Source organism: Lonchura striata, chromosome 1 (genome assembly GCF_050655825.1).
Source record: "Lonchura striata isolate lonStrDom1 chromosome 1, ASM5065582v1, whole genome shotgun sequence".
Classification (NCBI taxonomy): domain Eukaryota; kingdom Metazoa; phylum Chordata; class Aves; order Passeriformes; family Estrildidae; genus Lonchura; species Lonchura striata.
Window position 1 is genome coordinate 3,172,796 of NC_140703.1, and position 23,874 is coordinate 3,196,669.

Here is a 23,874-nt window from a genome sequence, read left to right on the forward strand (position 1 = left end):
AACAGCCTCCTCCCATATTTTGAGAACCAAAGTAATTTGTTGTTATTGACCAAATTTGACCTAACTCACCTGCTGGAAGAAGCCCAGTCATGGCAAATTGTCTTTCAGCCTTAACAATTTCCTATCATTATTTTAAAGTACAGCATGAATCAATCAATCAGGGTTTTGCACATTCAGATATCAAGGAAAATAATTTCGGAGAAGACAGTAACACCCCAGATGTGGTAACTTCATCTACTTTTAGACAAAAGTGTTTGTAGACAGTTAATTCACTTTAGGGTACTGAAAACCTCATAGTCTCCTATACTGGTCGAGCCCTCGTCTATGTTTTCATGGGATATTATTTGGATCTAACAATTACTGTAAGCACTTAAGAATTCAAAATTATTTGCTCTTAGCACTACCCATTTTCCTTATTTTCTTTCTTTTTAGAAGAGGTTTATCAAATTAGATCTTGTACCAATGTAAAGTGACAGAGAACTCTTCGTTAATTAGGAAAATTAAATATTAAACATTATAGAGTAACTAACATACTCTATTAGAGACTCAAATGCCCTCTTTAAAAATTAAAAAAAAAACAAACACTATTTTCAATATTTACCTGAGCTTGTAATCTCCACTTTTTAATATTATTTTCATAATGTTGTGCTTTGCTAGAACAAAAGCTTAGAAGAGGAACATTTTGGGCAATAACTGCATTAGCTAATCTGATACCATGGGGCTGAAATTTCTCAGTGAGGAAACAATTAACAGAGGCTTTTGGCACCACTCTTCCTCTTGTTTTTTCATTAAGAAATATCAGAAGACAACTTGGAAATAGAAAAAAATAAGCTGATTGATGAGTCAGATAAACAGCCTCACTGCAAAGCCTCTGTTAGGGTTGATCTGCTGCCACTGCTGACTCATACACAACACTAAGCAAGAATTACTCATTATTCTTAATGTGCATCCACTTACTAATTCCTTTAAGGAATGTCTAAGGAGCTTCATGATTATTCTTTTCCTTAAAGCAATTTCAAGTCTGAGGTATTTCAGAGATTTAATTCAGACACCTTTTAAGAGTTTCTGAGTACAGTTCAGCATACGAGTGATAAACTGCAGAACTGGAATTTTTCTGATCTCTGATTGAGTATTTCCACGACATATTGTAAAGCCCTACAGTCACTTTCATCAAAACTTCATGTCCCTGAAACTCTTTTAACGAGTTTCACTGCCCAGATTTTTCTTAGAATGGTCAGCCAGGTGATTTGACACAAATATATCCCATTTGATTTTCAAGGAGTAACAAATTTATGTTGAGAAAGCTTACCACATGTCCATGCAATAAAGTAAGAATTGAAAAGTTTGTTCACAGAAATTACAAAGTCACAACAGTACCAGCAGGTTGGCTGCAATAGCTAAATTATTGTCTTTGCCACCTAACTTCCATAATTTCAACAAATTATGTTACTACCCCTGTCATTATGCAGCAGGCTGTTCATATGAACAGCATTAATGACAAACAAAGGAAAATTTCACTAAGAGTAAAATTCTACATAATGTCACAGAGAAAAGTATAATTTCTTTAAGCAGGCTCCAAAGATACACTGATTAGCAGGAAAAATAAATAATGGTTGAAGAAATAGGCAAGTCTGATGAAGACATTGCTAACAAAATATATATATAAACAATGCCACAGGTGGTACGGTTAAGACCATCACTGCACAACCAATGGTAACAATTTAAAGAAAACAGCAGCTAAAAATCACCAAATGATGCAATAATTCAACAATTTCAAATAGACTTCAGGAGGCTGGCAGAGTGAAGATTTCTTTCAGTGAACAATGAACTCAATGAAACAAAAATAGCAAGGCACAAAAGCACTCAAGCACTTGGTGGATACCTAAAAGAAGACTTCTTATAGTAAACCTATTGTTCCTTCTTTTGATAAAGGCATAATGCATTTTTGCCTTATCATGGAAGTGATAGTGTTATAAAAGCCCATCAATTCAAGGCTATCTCACAGAGGTCATGCTGCAGACTGCAATTTAAGTCCAGGCAGGAAGGATAAACTGTTCCCAAGGGTAGAGCATGTTGTATTATGTACACAACACCAGAATGATTCATAAGCCTTAAGAGGTTAGGAAGGCTATCAGAAGAATGTATATTAACTGACAGATATTCTCAGATATGAGGATGAAGAACACTCTTTTTTTTAGCAAATAGAATGATAAGGAAATAGAAAAGTAAGATATTACAAAATTAATTCCAAGGCAACAATTCAGTCTAGATGACCTTAGTATAAGGTAAAATCTGGTAAATGCTCTGTCAAAATCAGTGTCACAGGGCCTCTGACAATATCTATTCCAGGCTAAAATAGAGTAGTAAAAACTATGACCATAAAATAAACTTTTGTCAATGATAGTGCTTATTTATCAGTAAAATCTCCTGCAATGAGATCAGAATTAAATATAGAGCCCCTTCAGGCCAAAAAACATCCCAAAACACAAAGTCACTATGGATCATCTCAAAAATAATTTTCCCAATAAGAGTATCTGATAGTAAAAATTACAGAAAAAAAACAACTTAGCCAACTCACATGAAACATAACTAAAAGATACTTATGTGCAGTATGAATTAGGTGTCAAGTCACTTTTATGAAGTAATAATATCGAAAACTGTTTAGAAACTCGACTTTAATCCTAAAACATTCTATGCACGTGCACACAAATGTGCAGAAAACAAATGCATATAGGAATGGCTTTGTTCTTTACAAATAAAAGCTCAGGGAATTGTCCATACAGCACAGTTTGGATAAGAGTTTCAGCTAGTGCAAATTCATGCTTTGCCCATTATAAACTCAGTTCACATGAGCTGAGAATCTGGATTTTTTTTTTTTTCTCCAATTCAACTTCAGTCTTAATGCATTTGTAGTAATACATTTTGGTTTTTCAACTCCAAAACTGCTCAGTGAGCTGCCGTGAGCTGAAGCATGAAGTGCAGCCTCACACTGCTTAAAGTCACAGGCAGCTTTGCTTACAAACATCTGGGTTCAGCTGTTGTGCAGAATTTGGAGTTACCTTTCGGACTGAGGCCAAACGATTCATCATTAGAGACTCTTCTCTATCATCATCATCATCCAAGTCCAGCATGGGCATGCTAAAGCTATCCAAAATACTGCAGCACCTGGAATTCTCATCCCTGGGATCAAAGGGATCCACAATGATTGGCTCAGTCCCTTTGATTTCACAGCGGCAGAAAGGGCAGCCCTGGCCATCAGATTCCTACAGCAAGACAAAAAAGTAGATAAATTTAAAAAACAAGAGACAAAACCAGCAATCATTTTATAAGCAGGATTTATACCTTTTACACAGAAACATCCTCAACCGGCTTCTAAAAGCTTGTAAAGAAGGACTGGAATAAACAGGAAACAGATTAACAATTATTTAACTATAGTAAATCATAAAATGATTGCACATTTAAAACATTCTCTCTTCAATAGACTAAGCTTTACATAAAAATGACTAATCAAAATGTAGCCATTATCTCCACAAAGCACTAAATCAGTCTTAATATTACAGGTCAGGAAGTAACACGTTTTCTTTCAGGCATACTTTTTGCTATTTCCTCAAGAGAAAGAAGGTGAGGTGTGTAGACAGAGATAATGTATTTTATTATATACCTTTTATATTAATTTTAAAGTATTTATTTTTCATTTGATGTTAGGAAATGCAGGCAAGCTTCATGGCATGCAGCTCTTCTTGGAAAAACATATTCCGTCCATCACAGCAGCAGCATTACCAGCATTCAGAACACCTAAAGCTACAGCTTTCTTCATATTTACATAAAAAAATCAGGACTTAACTACATTGCCAATAAATTATATAAAACATGGAATAATTTTTGCATATTATCAGAAACCAGAGCTACTTGAATTTTAATTTTAAAGTAGTATGTGTTCAATGATTTTCAAGCAGCCATATTCAATTCCTTTTACTTATTTCAGAACTGTATTTTTTTCTCATCAGAAATAAACAAAAAGCCTTGAGATTCAGACTACTAATGAACAAAAAATCAGAAGTCTTTCAAGCACTTACAGAAATATTTCCATCAAGAAGCACAACACAGATTTGAATTATATAAAAAAAAAAATAAAATAAAAACCCACTCCCAAAGAAGTAAAACCACAAACCAGTAAAACCCCCACCCAGAAGAACCATGAAGTTTTGAGAGTTCAAGATAATTCAAAGCAAAATCAGAAATCACATTGTGTTGTATTTGCAGTCAGGGAGACAGACAGCTAGCTAAAGAGATATGAACACCAAAATTAATTCTAAACAACCTACTTATACCAAAATATAACCAAGAAAGCACAGGCTTTTGATTTCTCAGATGCAAAAACAACATTAACTTTTTCCTAGCATTATTTTTATCTTGACACTTGGCAGTCTTACTAAACTGACAGATGATTTTACAGTTTTTGGATGAGCTGCATCACAAGGTCAGATAAGTATAAATGATTGTCTCCTAACATCACTTGCAGGATTAGCACTGGATTTTCATTTTGTATGGAAAGACACATCTACTCTACTTTCAGCACCATAAGTACAACTAGCTAGTCAACTCTAGTACCTCAAAAAAACTTCTTCAAATTAAATGGTCCATGGTCAAGTGAACAGAAGTCCTTCCTCACTATACAACTCCTTACAGTTTCATTTTCTAAAAAAAAAACCTTATCAATGAGGCACAGAGCTTTTAGTTTTCAAGGCTGTTTTATACCTGTGTTCTGCACTAGCAGTTTCCATCCTTTCTTTTGAAAAGCCTTAGTAACCAAACATATCAGCAGACTCGCATTCAATAGTATGAATATATACCCAAGATGTCTATATTAATACACACACTTGTCCATGCCCTCAGAAAGGTTATTTAGAACAGTGTTAACCTTACAATAGAGCCTATATGCCCATATGCTTTTAGAAAACATGGCATTTTCAGACAATAGGTTTTTGTGGTATAAAATGACATTTTACTCCTGTTGCGTAATACAGAAAGGAAACAAGGAAACCAAGCCTTGTCTGAAAGGCTGAGCCCCACAAAGCTGAACAGCTCAATCATCCTCAGCATTCTATGCAGATGGGATGCTGCTTACCCAATTTTCTTCTGCTCAGTGAAAACATCTGTATTGGATCTCTTGAGGCATGCCTAACGAGCCATTATGCTGCCAATTAAACAACCCACCAGCAGCTCACAACAGCTGATGCTGCTACAGTGTAATGCCTCTTCATTGCCTCACTAATTATACAAAAGTTAAATTTGTAATGAAGTCTGAGATGTACCTGACCAATTACAGCTGGTAGCTGTGTTCTGATGGAACCTGGTGCATTCAAACATGTCAGCCTTCTGAGCCTAAAATGCTTTATCATTTTCTTCCTGAATCTCTGTCTCCCAGCCAAGCACTGGGGACCTTCAGCTTCTCAAGCAGAGCACATCACTGGCCCAAGACTGCAACGTGCTCCTACCATGCCACAAGACACCCAATGGTCACAGAGATTTCAGTCCTTCTGCTTAGCCCTGTCAGCTGAGCAAAAAAAAAACGAACAAGCAAACAAAACTACACACCTCTCAGAATTTTTCACAATTTTTAAAGTCAATCATTTATGTGGTCAGACCTCTGTCATTCAGAAAAAAAGAAAGAATAGAGAAAGGGTAGCCCTGAAATGAGAAACATAGTTCCAGCTCAGCAGCTGCTTAGTAGTGAAATAAATATCTTTTTGTGGGTATGCCTCAAATGGAATTTCCTCAGAATTTCTGACCTATGGCCAATTTAAAAGATTTGTGTTTGGAACATCAAACTCAAATTTCACAAAGAACACAAAATTGGAAACTTTGTTTTCAAGAGACCTTTATTGCTAATGGAAGAAAAACTCAAATGACACTTCTGACATATTGTGTTGGTTTACCACTGAGGCTTACTTAATTAGGTAGAAAACGTCCTAATTAGAAAAGGAAAATTATAGTACTTGAAGACATGCCACAAATGTAAAAGTGAAAACACATTGATGGAGGATGAACTAATTTAAAAACAGGTCCAAAATGTACTAGACTCCGGGATTCTTTTTACTCTTCTAACTACATCTGTAAGCAAAAACTGATTTAAAGTGTGGAGCAAAGTCCTATCTGAGAACTGAATGAACCTTAATTCTCCCCATAAATGACATATACGAAAGAAGGGGCAGGAATTATGCACAGCTGTAAAGATGAATGACCCCAGCTTCAGATGTTACTTTTTAGGTCAACTGCACTGATTTAAGGGTGCCCATTCTCCCTTTTCCCATCCATGAACCAGATGGACAAAACACACCAACCTGGGTCACCAGGAAGGCTCTGGGTTTTTTTGGATGTTTCATAACTGACTTCGAGAGAAAGGAGTTTCCCCTCCTTCCAATCTCTTAGTCCAACAATCATCTAAAGCCATCTATGTGTTTCAGTGCTTTGTATGTTACTAATGTGAAACACAGGAATCCTAAAAGCTTAATTTTCCACAGGTCAATTCATGACTTCTACTGCTGAGTGAATCCTTCTCTCACCAAGGACATCCCTTCTTCTTCTAAAATGCTGTCCAGTCAGTTATCCACTCCCAGCAGCTATGTGTCCTCTTTGTGTCTTTTAAATAGATCATGAAGTGACCTAAGTGACTGAATTGGCACCACATACCCAGCTTGTAATGTCTGAGTAGGTACTGGACTCAGGAAATAGATTCAACTCAACAGCAGTCAGCAAATGGCTTGGCAAGACTACAAATCCAGGCTGCAAAGACTCCTGGAGCTTTATTTTTCACAGATTTCTGGTTTGAAAAATGAGGACATTTATAATTTTAAATAAATATATATATATACCTGGAAAAGTAAACATATAGCCACATTGTAAACACAAAGGGAACAGAAATCCATCCTCTTCCCCACCAACTAAACTGTGACAGTACCTGCCATGCTGTGAGACAAGAAGTGCACATAAGGTGTCCACAGGGCTCTATCTTCACATCCTTGTCATTCTCTGCACAGATTTTACACAGCTGAAAAGTGGAACCCATTTCACAGTACAATTCATACTGCTCCTGGAACAAAAGAAAGTCAAGCAATTATTTCTTTCCAACAATTTTTCCACAAAGAATATATACTTCTCCAAATGCCCTGTTTTCCAATCTGCTTTACTTATTAATCAAGGAAACTCTTGTTACTGATCTGTCTAGAAGCCACACTAAGGTTACTGAGACAGCTTACATTTTTGCTTCTTTCAACCTATAATATACTACAATATATACCAAAAAGTGTTAAAAATATCTGTGCCTATTAGATTTTGTACAGACTTGTCATATGTAACTGCTATGCATGGCACAAATCCTGCTTTTCTTTGGTTGCAGCTAAAAGGAAGAAAATGAACATGTGGTTCTAAGTGAAAAATTAAGTGAAGAATGGAAACAAAACTGGGCTTTTAATTTCTAGGTCTGAATTTAGAACTACGAAAATTGTTGGATTGAAAATTGACAAGCAAGAGGGCTTTTTTACCTCCAGCAAGGATGCTGTATAGCAGTATGCTGAAGTACACAATCCTGGTAAAGGAAGGATTTCCTTTCCAAGAACACCCTGCAGGATAACTTGGCAACAGTCATGCACACATTATTCAGTACTTTGCAGACTTACAAGAGTGACAGGAAGGTAGAACACCACCATTAGAAGGAATAAATAATAGACAAAACTCAAGTCCAGAACAGTTTTCTAGAATTAGGTATTGCTGGGGAACTGACATTTAAATACATTTGTATTGAAATAAGCTTTCTTAGCCTTGAAAAACCAAATTTTGAAAGCCTAAAGTAAGTACAATCCAGATAATGGGAAAACAAGCAGCTACTGCTAAGTGAAGTGAGGGGACACGAGGCTAAGAAAAAGAGAAAACAAAAGAGAGAGCTTGTATCTGCAGCTGCAGTCAGTGTACTAAAGATGCTTTTGGTGGAGACCTAGTAAAGAATCCATCTGCAGCAATCTAGCCCTGCAGCCACTTTCATACCATCTTTTCATAGTTTAAGCAGGCAGAGTGACTACTTTAAACCTCTTGAATTATATATTATTTAAGGCAGACTCACATAATTCAGACTCTGTTGAATTACCATCAGAATTAGGTAATAATGTCCTCATAACTACATGTGCAGAAATAACTTTAGTCATTCACTAAATTCAAAATAAAATAGGATTGGCCTGTGAAAAACAAGGTAGTCATTGACCATATGCTGCTTCTCCTTTCTTTATGAAAAAGTGAAGATAAGGGCTGCAGCACTGCTCTGCACAACACAAATACCTGATAAATCTCCATTACTCTTTCATTATTATCTTAAGACTGGAGGGAAAAGATGGAAGTCAGAGAAGTTGAAGTATTCAGGTTTTTTTCAGTTTTTAGGAATTCTCTTACTTACAAAACAGATATATTTGTAATGGCATTTCTGATAGTAAAGAATGCTTCTCTTCTAAAACAATTCTGGAGTGGAGTGCACATAGAGCACACAGAAGTGCAGAAGACTCAGCAGGTCATCCAGTCTGATTTGAAGGAACAGAAGACCTGGAACAGCATGGCTTGTATCTAGTCTGATGTCTTTCTTTGAACATATCCTCAAGTCTTCCAGATGTTTCCATCAGGAAAAATATTGTACACAGTATTCCTTAACCTTCTAGTGTTAATTTCAGCACCATTTTTAATCAAGCATTTGTCTTGGGGTGGCTGCTTCCTACTACTTGACTATCAAACATCTGCAGAATTAATCACATCATGACTTAACATGACTATAAACAGAACTACATATTCTAATTTTCTCCGCAATTCTCTGCAAAGTGACTTTGTTTAGGCATTTAATTACTTCTGCTGTTTTCCGTGATCCCTTTTTCAATTTGCACCACAAAGAAAAGGAGAAAGCTGGATATCCTGGAACTGGTAATTTGCAATGTATTGCTCCTGGACTTGCCAATCAAATATACCATTCCTATTCAGGCTTCAAAACTATTATTCAATTCTCATTTTGTTCCTGTATTCCCCTTTGTTATTAGCAAGGAAAAAACAAGCTACGTAAATCTGTTACATAAATACCAGAAAAACCTTTAGTAGCTGTTTGAAACACCTCTCATTTGGAAAAAGCTCACAATACACAAAGCATTCCAAGACATGCCACTCCACAATTTAAAATATTATTATCCTCTTCCTCACCTAAGCCCTTCTATCAACAGCATATTGTCTCTTTTATGAACTTATTACTCACAGTTTAATGAAGCCTTATTATTAGTGCTAGGTGAAATACTAAGGGAAGTGAAGATTACAAAGCAACTTCAAACTCTGCCAACATACCTGCGTGACTTTTATGTGATCATGTGGTGTGGGCTCACATAATCCTGTCAAATCAGGATTATAACTTCGTCCATCTGGGAACAGATAGCTGCATCACAAGAAGACTGTTAGAAATATGCACATTTCTTTAGCTTTATTAGCTAAATCATACTTATAAAATATCAAGGGGGCAGAATAAGTTGCAGTAGACATTAGCTAAAATAAATCATCTTTCCTCAGCCATCTATTTTATCTTTTGGCTGAATTGCTACATATTCAATTTGACACATGCTCAAGCGTATTTATAAAAACAGAGGAAAGATTTTGACATCACTTGGACAACTACCACCAGCATGTATCTGAGCCTTGATTAGCAGATCACCTTCTAGGGGTAGCCCAAAAGAGTATTATTTCAGATCTCTGTTTCACAGTGAACTCATACTTCCCAGTGATTTCCCCACTGGGAGTATCATGCCTGGACTCTAAATTATTGCAAGTAAATCTGCAGAAAAGAAGGTAATGCATTTGTATTTACCTGTATTATGATGTATATAATTTTATATCTGTCACAATATTACATAAGTGCATATCTATGTGTATTATGACAAGAATCTACAACTGATGGACACTGGACATTAGGCAAGAAGTAATGTGATCATTTCAGTTGTGTGGGACATTAACAATAGGTTAAATGATATCACAGCAAGCCTAAGCTGGTCTGTATTCAGGTTTATGTTACCTGTAACTCAGAAACAGTTTCTTAAAGGTCATATATTTTTCAGCGACATAATGAAAAAGTCATAAGGTACAAAAATATCACTCTGCATAAAATATTCTCAGCTCCAGTTTTTGTTTGCTCAGTTTTTGTCAGAGAGAAACACTACCAATGTAAGTGTGTTTTTATTACAGGTATGAAATCATCATACCTGAAAAAAAATACTAGACTGTGTAGGACTGAGAAAAATTATGAGTTTGCAAAAGATTTATCGACTTTTTTTTTTTTTTTTTAAGGATTGATCAATTGCTTTTCCTTTTTCTTTCACATTGTATTTATTTATATTGGGTATACCAAAACATGTATCTCAGTAAAAAGATTCTGACACCAAATATTCGTATATTACTTCAGCCAACCTAGCAAAAATGTACTACTTCTCCCCATAAACTTACATTCTCTAATAATTATAAATCTTTTCAGTAAACTATTAGAATGTAGAAAATGTTCAGGCTGCACAATATATAAAAAAGCAATTACATAGCTTTCAAATCATTGTCCACAGTTGGACACATGAGTAACTGGAAGCAGTAACTGTTCAATAAACTTAAGTGCATTTGGGACTCTTGGGGGGCTGTGGGGGGAAGGAGGGATCAATGCAACTGCTGTCTCATTTTACTTTCTCATGGAATTTATTTGCCATGAGATATGACTTTGGTTAACTTTCAGTAACCCTGGTTAATGGAATTAACTAGAAACAAGCGTTTTTTAAAATATATTAAATGAATGGTCCTGAAACTCTGAAAGAATGCTAACCACCACACGGCGATTCTCTGTTTTAAACATCTTTAACTACCCACATAAACATTAAGGCAACAAGGAATGAGGATTTCATAGCCATGGTGGTGGTGTAAGAATTGGTACTTACAATCCTTCCCTGCTGCCATCGATCAGGGCTTGAAACAGAGGCTTGTTGTGAGGTATGGTCTGCAGGATGTTCCCATCTCCAGTCACATAGCCAATGGCCCACTGGCCCAGGCGAGTGCAACTCAGTCTGAAAATGTAGCTTGACAAAGACAGCATGAATGAAAAGTCAGAGGTCAGCAAAAGAAGTGAACTGAGCAATTATGGCCTCTGGTTCAGACGCTGAATTAGGTCTCTGAATATTTGGGTAAGATTCCCAATTCTGCCACGTTCTTTGTAGAATCCTAAATAAACCTGTCCCTTCTACACTGTCAAATTTCTCATGGGCAGAAATAAAGTAAGAGCAGCTGCCTAAGCCCTGCTTTTCACCTGCTTGTGTTTTAGTTCTCAGAGTGAAAGCTGCACATTCACCGTGAGCCATTTCACTCAGACATGTCCATAAACCTTTTCAAGAATAATATATGATATTATCCAGTCTCCATAGCTACCACAGACACCTTTTGTGCATGTGCAGGCCAATCACCTGAACAAGTGGAATGAAAAATATAAAGACTCTTTAGGTGCAACAGAAACAGGAAAGATGAATGATAAAACCTGATCTACTAGAAAATGGTAATTTTCTGTGAGCCTGTGGAGGTGAACAAAAGAAACACCACTTCTGTTTCAGAAAAATCAAATATTAACCATACAATTGGACTTATTTTTAAATATTTCTCTGTGTTACAAGTGGTAGCTGAGAGTATACATAATGTAGACAGAGAGCACAATCAGAAGACAAGGAAGATTGCAAGCAACTGGGCATGTATAGAGCTTCATAATAAAAACTCTATTCCCTTTCATGTCAGACATGAGAAAACCTCACTGAGAAAAGCATCTCACACTGAAAGACCACAAACTCAATTCTGTACTATAGAGTAGCTTTTCTTAATTGCACATCAATATTTTATTTCGTTCCAAGCTAAGATGAGGAATCTAAGCCTCTCTGAAGTCTGGCAGAGCTCTTCCAACCTTCAGTAGGGCCCACGTTACACTGAGGTGCCAACTATTCATCTGAACAGAATCTTGTAATTTGCAGGATGTTTTAGTCAAATTAAAGAAGGAATTTCACTTCATATCCCTTCTTTCACATTCCAGCATTTCACCTAAGCAACTCAGAAAGCAATTTTCTGATATGCAGTAGAAATCTGTCTTAAAACTGTCTATTTACAAGGAACATAAAAGGTACATGGGGTAATTTCTCTATCATAACATCAGGATTAATTACAGAGAAAATAGTGAACGTATCAAATGCTCTCAAAATCAACGTAGTTATTTGACTTCTGTAGTAGTGTCCATGAGTATCAAGCTAAAAATCAGCAGTTTTCTGTTGGAGCCACAAGATTTTTGTATGTATGGACTTGACCACTAGGGTAACTTAAGATACATTATACTAGTTGTTAAAAATTGAAAGAAACCAAGAACAGAATATGGGTGTAACTGTTGGTAGGCTTCACTAATGAGTTTCAAAGCAATGCACTTTAACTATGTGCTTCTGCAAAAGTTTCAACAAGAAGACATTAGGGAAAAAGCTTTATAACTGTAGGATAAAACTAGCAAAATAAATAGTAGTATAGGATTAAATCCATTATTGATTTTATTTTTCTCCCAGGTGAGGAAAATACCCAGGACAACAGTGACATAGTGGTAAATGCTCAGTTTAACTAATTTACTATGCACAGCACCACATAAAAATTATTTTAAAACTCTACATGTCATGATCTTTAATCTGACTGATTGCTTTTCTAGGTGAAGAGTTTATGATATAGAATGATACAGGCAAAGGAAAAAGAAAGATATTAAGCACTAAAGGAACACAAAAGCACAGATTAAATTTATAGCTTGAATGCTACCATGAAAGATGTGAAAATGATTTTTGCTTTACTGTTAAGTAAAAATTCAATGCAAATTTTGAAAATCAAATTATATTTTAAAATATGCTTTTCATTAATACATTGCTGGTTTTACCTGATTCAGAAGAAGAAAGAAAAAGCAATTTATTTTCAATTTCTTTCTGTTTATTTTTACATATTTAGACTTCAGTGTACTAATATAATATGTTTTGCTTCACTTCTTCAGTGCTGAAGTGAGTGTTAAATAAAATGCAAAAATACGCAAATTAGAAGTATGAAGCTAGCATAATGATGTAGGTTCTGAGAAAGCAGGTTTATTTGGAGAGCAATACACAGTGAAGTTTCTCACCTCCCAGGTTTAGTGCTGTATTTCTGTAGCCTTGCTTTCACTTCATCATATGTCAGGAATGCCATATATCCAGGATGTGTCACAGCCAAGAAGTTCCAATTCCTTAAGATTGAGCCCCATGGCTACAGAGAGAAGACAAACCAGTAAAGGGACTAAGCCAGGTACTTCTGTATTCCTAATAAAACTCCAGTCTGTATGTCAGACACACCTGAAGAGTTTTAGCTTCAGCTGAAAAATACACACTTTTGCTTTAGGTCTAAGTGGTACAAAGGACTCTCCTATATACCCAACGTTGCTACAAGTGCTCCTTCAAAAGAATTATTCTAAGAACACCAAGCACAGATTTTTGGATAGAGATTTTGAAGACCCTGAATTTAAGAGACCTTCTATTCATAGCTACATAAAATATTAAACACCATATTTACTTAGAACCTGGAAAGTATGACTCCATGATGTTTTAATTAAAAAACAATTAAGCCTGAGATGTCTTGAAGCACTTTCATAGTTAATGATAAGTAACACTAACAAATGAATCATAATAAAACTGCTTATTTTAGCTGTCATTCCTTTTTTATTCTCTACTTCTTGATTTCTTCAGTCACCATAATGGCATTAAAGCCAGAAAACAAAACAAATATTAATACTTCACCTGATTATTTGCTAACTTTAATAGCAAATGCTTCAGAAAACTCAGTGAAACATGCCTAATAGGCTGTCACTTCAAATAATACAGAACAGTCCATTACTGTAAATGAAGGATGATTTTTTTTAAAGTTATGGATTAATACAAACATAAAAACATCCATTGCCAGCATTTGGGGAAGTCAAGAAACTGACTCTGACTGGTTTGCAGATTTTTGATCTATTTCTCAGCAAAATCAAGGCAGGTGAAGTTAAGTGACACAAGACAAGAGGCTTGTGTTCTTATGTGCCATGCAAATTCTCTTTTTTAAAAGAGCTTCTGAGGGCCAATCAGGCAGAGATGGAATGCCAGTGTGACATGCTTGAGCAGATTATCCTAACAGATCTGTCTGAGATTGTTACTTTTCCCAGGCAAACCCTAGCCACTGTCTAAACACCTGTTTATTTTAAAATTACCACCTCATCAAGTTGTACACGTGGAATAGAAGACAGGTTTCAGCACAGAGGCCCTAAGGAACCTGAAGTGTTTAAATTTCTCCAAAAGCAAGGAGGAAAAAAGGAAAAATCCCAGTCTGCATCCTGCCAGCTCCTTCAACAAGTTCACCAAGGCCAAGTGCAAGGTGTCACTGTTGAGGCAGGATGGGAATGAGAAGACTCTGACTCAGAAGGCTGTTGAGAGTAAAATTCTGATTTATTCAAAATACCCTGCTCTTTTATACAGAGCTTCGTGAGGACCAACTCCATTGGTTCTGAAGTGAAAACAACCCACAGCATTGGTGCAGAGTGCTTGATGCACAGTGATAGAACTCACATATAAACAATGTGAAAAACAAGAGAGATAAAGAATTATTTACATTATTTCCCAGCTCTTTCCCAGGCCTCTGCCTGGCTAGAAACTCTCAGTTTCCTCCTTTGACTGAATCTGAGACCCACACAAGGTCCTGCAGGGTGTTGGGAAAATGGACTGGGAGCAGCCCTGCTCAGCAGGACCTGGGTGAGAGGCACCACCCAGCCAGGTGCATTCCCAGCTCACAAAGCCAAGTGTGACCTGGGCTGCACACAGAGCAGGGGGGCCAGCAGGGCAAGGGAGAGGATTCTCCATCTCCTCATCTCTCCTGAGACCACCCTAAAGAGCTGCATCCAGCTCCAGGGCCTCAGTACAGGAAGGACATGGACCTGCTGGGAAAAGTCCAGAGGATGGAGCACCTCTATTGTAAATGCAGGCTAACCCAATGGGAAGAAATGACCATGTCTGACTCAATTCAGAAGGCTGAATTATTTCTTTATTATAACTATGCTAAAATACATCAGTATACTATATAAAAGGAGGATACTCAAACTACAAACTACCTTCTCTGACTCTAACACAACTCGTGACCCTCTCTGAGAGTCCAGCCCCAGGTGGGTTGGATTGGATTGGATTGGATTGGATTGGATTGGATTGGATTGGATTGGCCATCAGGCTCAAACAATCCTCACCAGAATCCAACCAAGCACTCACCCCAGGTAAACAATTCTCCAAACACATTCCACATAGGAAAAACAAGGAGCAAAAATAGAAATTGTTTTCTCTTTCATTTCTCTCTGTGCACCTCTATGAAAAATCCTGAAAGGGAGGGAAATGTGCTTGCCACAGCACCTCTCCTGTAAAGACAGGCTGAGAGAGCTGGGATTATTCAGCCTGGAGAAGAGAAGGCTCTGGGCAAACCTGGAAGAGCATCCCAGTACCTAAAGGGGTCTACAGGAGAGCTGGAGAGGGACTTGACAAGGGCTTGGAGGGATAAGACAAGGGGGAAGGGTTTTGAACTGAAAGCCTATAGGTTTAGACTGGATATTTGGAAGAAATTCTTCAGTCTAAGTGTAATGAAGGCACTGCAACAGGCTGCCCAGGGAAGCTGATCCACAACATTTCAGTTGATGCCCCATCCCTGAAAGTGTTCAGGTTGGATGGAGCTCTGAGCAACCTGGTCTAGTGGAAGTGTGTCCCTACCCTACCCATGGCAGGGGGGTTGCAATGAGATAATCTTTAGGATCTCTTCCAACCCAAACCATTCAAAGGCAAGAACCCATAGCTTGCCTTGTGTACAGAGTCTTACCAGAGCAGAAGTGCTAAATGGGACAAGATTTGATCCCTTTCTCTTCAGTGGCAGTATTTTCACACCAAAGGACATGTTAACAGTAACAGAGTGAAGTTCCTGCAGAGCATCCAGATATTCTGCTGTGCCAAGCTGCTCCCTGGTCAGGGAACACAGCACTTAAAGCTGTGCATAAATACAATGGGGAGGCAGGGGGAGCAACTTCCCTTTCACAGGATCTCCATAAAGCTGAGCCGTGCTTTCTTCTGTGAATAAACACCATTACCAACGCAGCTTTTCTGTAACATAACCCACAGTTGGCAAAACAGTATTTTGATTACTTAATTGGGATTTTCTCTCCGTGGGTGTATGCGCACATAGTTACAGAAGCTGTTTAAAAACTAGAGAAGTAAAATGTAACCTCCTGGGAGAAGTTCTCAGACCAAGTTCAGCACAAGTTCAGTTCAACAGTTACACAGCTTTTGCACCTAATCTGTTTGCCAAAACATATCTCTCTGCTTCTCTGCTGAATTAAAAGTTAACCCTTACCAGTCATCTCTCTTGACATGTATCAATACTGCTGATCCCCTTCTTCTAGCACAAGGCACAGTAATGAATCAAACCAGCAGCGGCCCCACAAAGAAAATAAGTGACCAATATTTGTGGTTCAATTAAAAAGAGTTTACTGACACCATTAACACCTGCAACTGTGACACTGTTTTGACTCAGCATGGAGAAGAGATAATCAAAATCAAATCTCTATAAACTGAAATCATTAATCCCCTCCTGCCAGATTTTACTATTAACTTAGTAATGGTACCCTTTCCCAAAACAGCAAAACTGGGACATCTAAGCAACAATTAGCACAGGACAATGTGGAAAACAGAACAAACATCAACCCAGGGTTTGATGTAAAGCTGATATTCTGAACATATCTCCATCAGGCTAAAGAATAATGACATATTCTTATAGGTTGGAAAAATACTTTAAAGATCATTGAGTCCAACTATTAACCCAGCACTGTCAAGACCCCCACTAAATCATGTCCCTAAATGTTTGATAACCCTTTCAGTGAAGACACTTTTCCTAATGTCCAGTCTGTACCTTTCCCAGTCTAACTTGTGGCTCTGTACTAATGTATCACTGTACAGGGTAATAAAATAAATTATCAAATAAATGGTTGCATATCTCAATAGTTTCTATATACAAAAGAAATATTTAAAGTGATAAATTCAGAAACAGTAAATCTAATGTAGATGCAAAGCAGTACCGACTTCTATATTGACTAAAATACTTTAAGTATGTTCTGTAGTAAAGACATGACATTGAAAAAGATACATAACATATAGGAAAAGCTTATTTCAGATAAATATTAACAATAAAACAATTATTGCTATTCCCAAATATAGTTCCTTGTTGTAAATAAGCATTAATGGCAAAAAACATGTTGATAAAGAAAAGAGGCCTACATTTAGCCTAAAAGAAAGTAATATCTAACTGTCCTTATGAGTTTGTAGAAACATCTCATATATGTAGATACAAATGCACAACAGAAAACACAACTTAAACTTTGATTATCAGAGGTCTACATTTCTAGGAATGTATTTAAAAATAGTGAAAAGTAAGCAGCAACAGCTATTTTAGTAACACTAGATGCACACAGAAATGAAGCAGGTGTTGCTGGATGCTTTCAGTTTTTCAGATGTGGGTGTTGCTGCCTGAAACACCTCTGAAGGACTAAAAGAAATGCACAAATTATTGGTAAATCACAATGTTTTAGTTCTTTCAGTATTTTTTTTTTAAATCTGCTTCCTTGCCTCAGGGCACTAAGCTTCTCAAATTCTCATAAATATCTATAATTTTCAAATCTTACCTGAAATAGTCTAGTGAAGATATCAAATTCAAAAATTGAAATGTAGTCATTGCAGGTCAAGTCAATAGTAGATTTAAGAGCCATTGCTTCCAAACCAGAGCTAATCTGATGAACTTCATGAAGGCACTGCCTGAACACTTTCCATGGCACTATAGTTCTGTTAAATAGGTAGAAAGAATAAATCCAATGAAATAACATACTTAAGACTTGATACCTCATTTAGACATCAAAACTGAACTTTCAAAGGAGTGAACTGTAACATTAATTTGGTTTCTCTACAGAGGAAATAAACACCTACAAATTAAGTTTTCTAAAAGCAGCCTAAGCAAATACAAGAATGGCTTACCTTCCTTTAAACACAGATGAAGTGTCATTTTCTTCACAGGGATAAATATTCAAGCTTCCCTAATTAGGAGTACAACAAAAAGAACAGCACAGAAACCAAAATTCCCTACACCAAGCAGGTGTTGCAAACAATCTCACATCCTTTCAGAGATAATGTAAAGGACCAGCTCTGTGCTTGTAGAAGAACCCTTTTCTTCACAGCCTCCCTGTGAGAAGCAACAATTTAAAATCTACAATTTTGTGATTTTTGCTATAGCTAAAGCTCATGAACAGTGGTCAAGTAACATGACAGCAATCAACCAGATACTACCAAGAGTGGTCCAAGCCCTGTCATAAGCCATGACAGATACATTAACTTTAATAGACAGGAAATTAGAATTACCCTTCCTAACGCACAAAGCCATGTTCTGTCAGATTCAGTTTCTATTTGCACAGTTGAAGATAATGCAGGTTACTTATTTTACTGAGTACTTATATTTAGAAACTGGCATGAGGTTGATCACTTCAATATGCTCCATCTTATCACTCTCAATAACAGCAATTCTTCTTGTGTCATTAAGGTCAAATCAAAATTTTACCAAGCCTTAACATCTCCTAAAAATGTTCTGCCACATATTGAGATCAGATTATATGATATTTTAAAAACATTTTAATTAACCAAAATATAACCGATGCATAATTATTTAGGACAAGATCTCACACATTCACAGTAAAATTTTGTTAATAAGTGCTAAATCAGCAAAAGACACAGGCCTCACAAATTCAGTAATGTTTCCTGCAATTTTTATTAGTTCAAACTGCCTTAGTTTTTCTAAGTATTTTCTCATGCAAAAATGTAAATTACTTAGTATGACTGGGAAAAACCAACTGTATTAAGTTGGTCCTGTGTAACAGATACTATGCAGTTATCCTAAATTAAAACAAGCAGTAATTTGAAGTACAACACTAAAGACACACTCCTGTGTTTCTATTGCATAAGATATTTACATTTCTAAGTGCAAATAAATCCACTTGTTACATGCAGGCTTGTATTGAGAAAGTCATAGATGACAAAATGGGAAGTTTAATAGATCTCAGCAGATACTTTCATCTGCATGTGAAAAACAGGAAACCACAAAGAGCTGAAGAGAAACACCACATCAGATGGCATTTATGAAAGAATGCACATCAAATTTTCATCAGGGTAAAGACAGAATAAAACATTGCATTAAATTCAGACCAGAAAAAATAAATAGAAAAGTCAGTGTTTTTGTGGTGTTAAAGTTGTCTTAGTTCAAGCACCTACTGCTTATTTATCTCTTGGAACCTTGGCTCCAAAATGTTTTCTGATTCTCTTTATAAACCACCCTAAATGGTTACAGGATTAAGGATCATGCTGAAATGGGGTTAGAAAAGTTTCAGGGTTGACTGTGGGTTTTTTGTTTGCTTGCTATTTGTTGGGGTTTTACTTGCAGGGGAGGTATTAATTTCATTGCTTTGAGTTTTTTTAACATCACCCTACAACAACAACAAAAAAAAAAAAATAGAGCATTTATCAGATATGATCACAGCCATAGTACACGTTAACAACTGGTTTTTCGTGTCCTGCACAAGCAGCTTCCTAGATGCAATTAATAAGTAGGATTTTTGCTATCTATTCACTAACACCCTGCACACTCCACCAGCAACACAGAAAAGGAAATTCTTCAGGACTATGTTTTTAGGGCTCTGTTGGCTAGTACTTTGGCTGAGACAGAAACCAGATGCTGGAAAATGAGTGATTAGCTAATGAAATAACATCTAAAGTTATTTCTTGGGATTTCTCCAAGAACAAGTGCTTGGAGTAATGGTAGCCCAAATTTAAAATACACTAAATTCAGCGAGTTTGTTTTCTCTGCAGCTTTGTGGGATAGGTCTTTTATCTTCTGCTTTCTTTAAATAAAGGTGTGAATTGGTTGTTGAAACTTGTTAACTCCTATTTTTCAGCAGCTATTTTATAGAGTTATCATTCCTAAATACTTTGAAGCAGCACCAGCCAGGGATTATTTCTCCCCTAGTGTCTCTCTCCAGTTTACCCACACCTATGCTGAACTCTGAGACCTTGCAGGCAGCACACACCCACTAAGTGCAGGTGTTATTGAGTTTTCACAAGGTGAAGGCTTCTGCAATGTCTCCTCCTGCATCACTGAATCCCAGTGACCTTTTGTCTGGCAGAGATCTGGGAGGGGCCACAAGCAGGAAAGAAGCTTTCAGAGATGGCTGGCAAGTTGAGTTTCTGTTTGAATTAATAGTTCACTGCTGTAGCTTTCTTGTGTTTTAGGGGATACACAGCCTTTGAAGGCACCTGTTCCTGCCTCCAGCCTAAAGAGTTATTTGAATTCAGGTTTTGGTTGGTGGCAGGGGCAGTGGAAGGGGAAAGAGAAAAGGACCAAGGGTGAAATGAGGACTGTCCTAGTTAATAGATTGTTATTTAAATATGTTTACATATATAAGATACCTGTCCTTACAGAAAGTTCAAAAATAAAATCCTGTTTGCAATGAAGCCACTGCCTGCCTCATTCAGCTCCTGAACCACAGAAGGCATCTCCTATAAATATTGTCAGGGATCTTTGTAGTATTTGTTGCATTATGTCCTAAAGACACCTTGCACTAGAGGCTGGCAGATATTCTGCACATGCCTCATGCTATTAGGCTGAACCTGTGGAGACTTGTCTAGGAGATGAGTCAGTCTGCTCTGCCTCAGCTCATCAGGAAGATGTGATTTGATGTCCTGGCAACATCAGCTGTCTACAGAATTCGGCTGAGGAAGTGCAGCTCTCAGTATTTCAGGTATTTAATTGTACTTACATAAGCTATCCCTTGCAGAAGAAGTGCCCACGAGTGACTCCAGCTGAGACAATGTTCTGGGGAGTATCTCACAGGAGAGGATGGCACTAAACAGTGACTGTACTTCCCTCAAAGGTTTGATGCCCAAATTGTACAGCACTACTGCAGAAGCACACATTACAAACAGATATACCCAGAGCTTTGGTAACAATTTCTCTTTTTATAATACAATTTGGGGGGAAAAAAATTCTGACTATATTACACGTACATATTGTTACTGTGCTCCACATTAATTTATTGCAACCCTCTATCAGTTCAAATATCTTCAGAGAGATAATGTTAGAAGGAAACAAAAATATGAAGAAAGCCACAGTGTACGTGATGTACAGCAGTAAAAGAATAGAAGGACTTTTTACAAGGAAATCCTAATCTCTACCTGCCAATCCTTTAGGAAATGATTTATACACATGTTCTTGTACCACTTTTCCTCATCATTAGAGTAGAAGCAAGCCCATGCCAATTCAAGGAAAGAAAACAAAATAAAATAAATGATCCTGAAAAATATTTCCCTAAGAGGCTTTCTGTGCATCTCTAAAACCACCAAAACTATCTGGATTTTGGTATTTACCCTGGGATTGTTCTCTTAAAGAGTCCTGTCAAAAACCCTAAACTAAGCCATTTCTCCTTTCAAAAACACTAAAATAAGCCATTTCTCCACAGGCCTCTCTAAATGACACTACTTCTCTCCCTTTCTTCTGCAATAGTAAGTCTAGTGAGTGTATTTGAAAAATTCTAAAGTGTTCTAACTGAAACATAAGATTTTAAAAATACTGTTATATAGGGTGGTATCTATTTACTATTGTTGGCACACATCAAAGCGAAGTATGACTCTATAACCTCAAATACAATGTTTTAAACACCACCCACACAACTTCCATGTGCTTAAAGGAAAAAGATTAGTGTGTAGCATGTGATTTTCAAGCAATTTAGCAGAGGAATTTAGGACCTCTCTTCCCTCTTGCCCTGATCATGTGTACATCATATTTTTCTTAAACTCCCCAAATGTTGCTACACTATTAAAAATCAAAAGGCATGAAAATAAACCTGGAATATATGAAGTATGTATTTCCTGAGCACACAGTTGTGTAAAAATGCAGAGATGCAGCTATCTTGAAATGTCAAGTGACACTGCTTCCATCTGAACCAGAGCAGACCACAAGAATGTCTAGGGAGGTAAACATGTACCTGTGTAACTTACACTTACAGTGAACATTTTTGTCTGCAAATGACTCTCTCAAATGTTGCCAAAAAACACACCATGAAAAGGCCATTACTGTTTCCAGAGCAATCTCAAAAATATTCAAGCGAACACTGACCCAGATAGAAATTACATTCTTTGTAAGTCTGCAGCGATTCTGATTTTTGTGGATTTTGACTTATCACCACTGAAAAGAGCACTTTCTTAGGACTGCTGCTCCAGTTTTGAGTGAGAGGCCACACGTTTCCACTGTTTCTGAACTGCAAAGCAAATATTTGACACACAGGAGGCTTGAGAAGTTCAGTCCTAAGGGAAAAAATGAATTCTGCCATGCCATGCCTGTACAATTGCTAAATAGTGACATCACTCCCAACAAATACAGATGAATATAACAGAGAAGGTAAAAGAGAGAAAAACAGAGAACAGAGAAGGTAAAACAGAGAACAGAGAAGGTAAAAGAAAGAAAATTAGCCTTAGGAAATGGAGAAAATATAGCACCAAAAAAAGCCACTTCCAAAGTAAGTGGACATTGCTGGAGAGACAGCAAGCTCCTTAAGAGATACAGGAACTCTCTCTTTTGTTTGCCCAAGTGTCCCCAAAGGGATTCACTTCTCTGTATTTTCAATTCTGATCTCTAACCACAAACCCAAAGCACGCTCATGCTTTTGTACATCCTTTTATATTAAAACATTGCCCCTGCTGCCTATCCATGTGTTCTCCTGTCTCACCATCTCGTGTGCCAAGTATCAGAACTTTCTTCTTTCATCTTTGACACATGCCATTTTACCTTATTCTTAGTTATCCAGAACAGCTGTGAAGACTGACTTTTTCCATCTTTTAATCCTGTCTTGCAACTTTCTACCGACTTCCTCTCCTCTCTGACATTACCTGTTGTCTTATTCAAACTTTTTTCATCTTTCATTTGTAAGAAAGAAGTCTAGGGAGATTCCTGTCTCCTGAGCACCCAGAGATCAATACCTTTTGTCTCTAACTCAAGTTTAAACAAGTTTTATCAATAAGCCTGTGCTACTGATCAGCTGAGGAAGGAATCACAGCCCAAAAGTCCCATTTCTGTTGCTCTCCTCCTCGTTAAAAGTTCCTGATGCTAGAACACCTGTCTTGACAGTGATGAAGGTGATGGTGTTTGGATCACTGCCTCTTCTGCTTTCATCTCTGTCTTTGGCTTCCCTTTACACTTCAGTTCATACTCAGATTTGAAGCTCTTTGGGCCAGGACCAACTCTTCAGTCTGTATTTTTATACTATTTAGGCAGTAATGGGGCTCTTGGGCACTGTCAGCAGCAAGAACAGAAAATCAAGTAATAAATTCAGGGGATTAACAAGGTGTTAAAATTTAGCTTATCTGAGGTCTCCTGAACTTGAAAACATTTAACTGTCGGATAAGTTGTGCATTGTGGTCTGCCTGTTTTATTGCTTCTCCTGTGAACCCAAACCACTGAGGCTGTGTCTGCTCTGCCCTGAGCCAAAAAGCACTGACCACAGCAGAACCACAGCTACTCAAAGTTTAGAATATCAATGTGAAATGAACTATTTCACTGCTACAGAGAAATCAATAGCCACATTTTTTTCATAAATTCCAATAAAAAATAAATACATTTCAGGCCTCATCTGGAGAAAAGTACAGGAGCATTAAAATA

The 23,874-nt window shown here is 37.1% G+C and overlaps 1 protein-coding gene across 5 annotated transcripts in view; it reads right to left on the bottom strand.

Moving 5' to 3' along the window:
- CBLB (Cbl proto-oncogene B) overlaps nucleotides 1-23,874 on the bottom strand; it is a 127,988-nt gene that overhangs the window by 33,576 nt on the left and 70,538 nt on the right. For all 5 annotated transcript variants that reach the window (XM_021534897.3, XM_021534896.3, XM_021534895.3 and 2 more), the window contains exons 5-10: nucleotides 17,810-17,966; nucleotides 13,220-13,341; nucleotides 10,986-11,123; nucleotides 9,367-9,454; nucleotides 6,962-7,093; nucleotides 3,060-3,263 (exon numbers count right to left, since the gene is read on the bottom strand). In XM_021534897.3, the coding sequence (XP_021390572.2) occupies nucleotides 3,060-3,263; nucleotides 6,962-7,093; nucleotides 9,367-9,454; nucleotides 10,986-11,123; nucleotides 13,220-13,341; nucleotides 17,810-17,966 (841 nt within the window). The remainder of the gene's footprint in view (nucleotides 1-3,059; nucleotides 3,264-6,961; nucleotides 7,094-9,366; nucleotides 9,455-10,985; nucleotides 11,124-13,219; nucleotides 13,342-17,809; nucleotides 17,967-23,874) is intronic.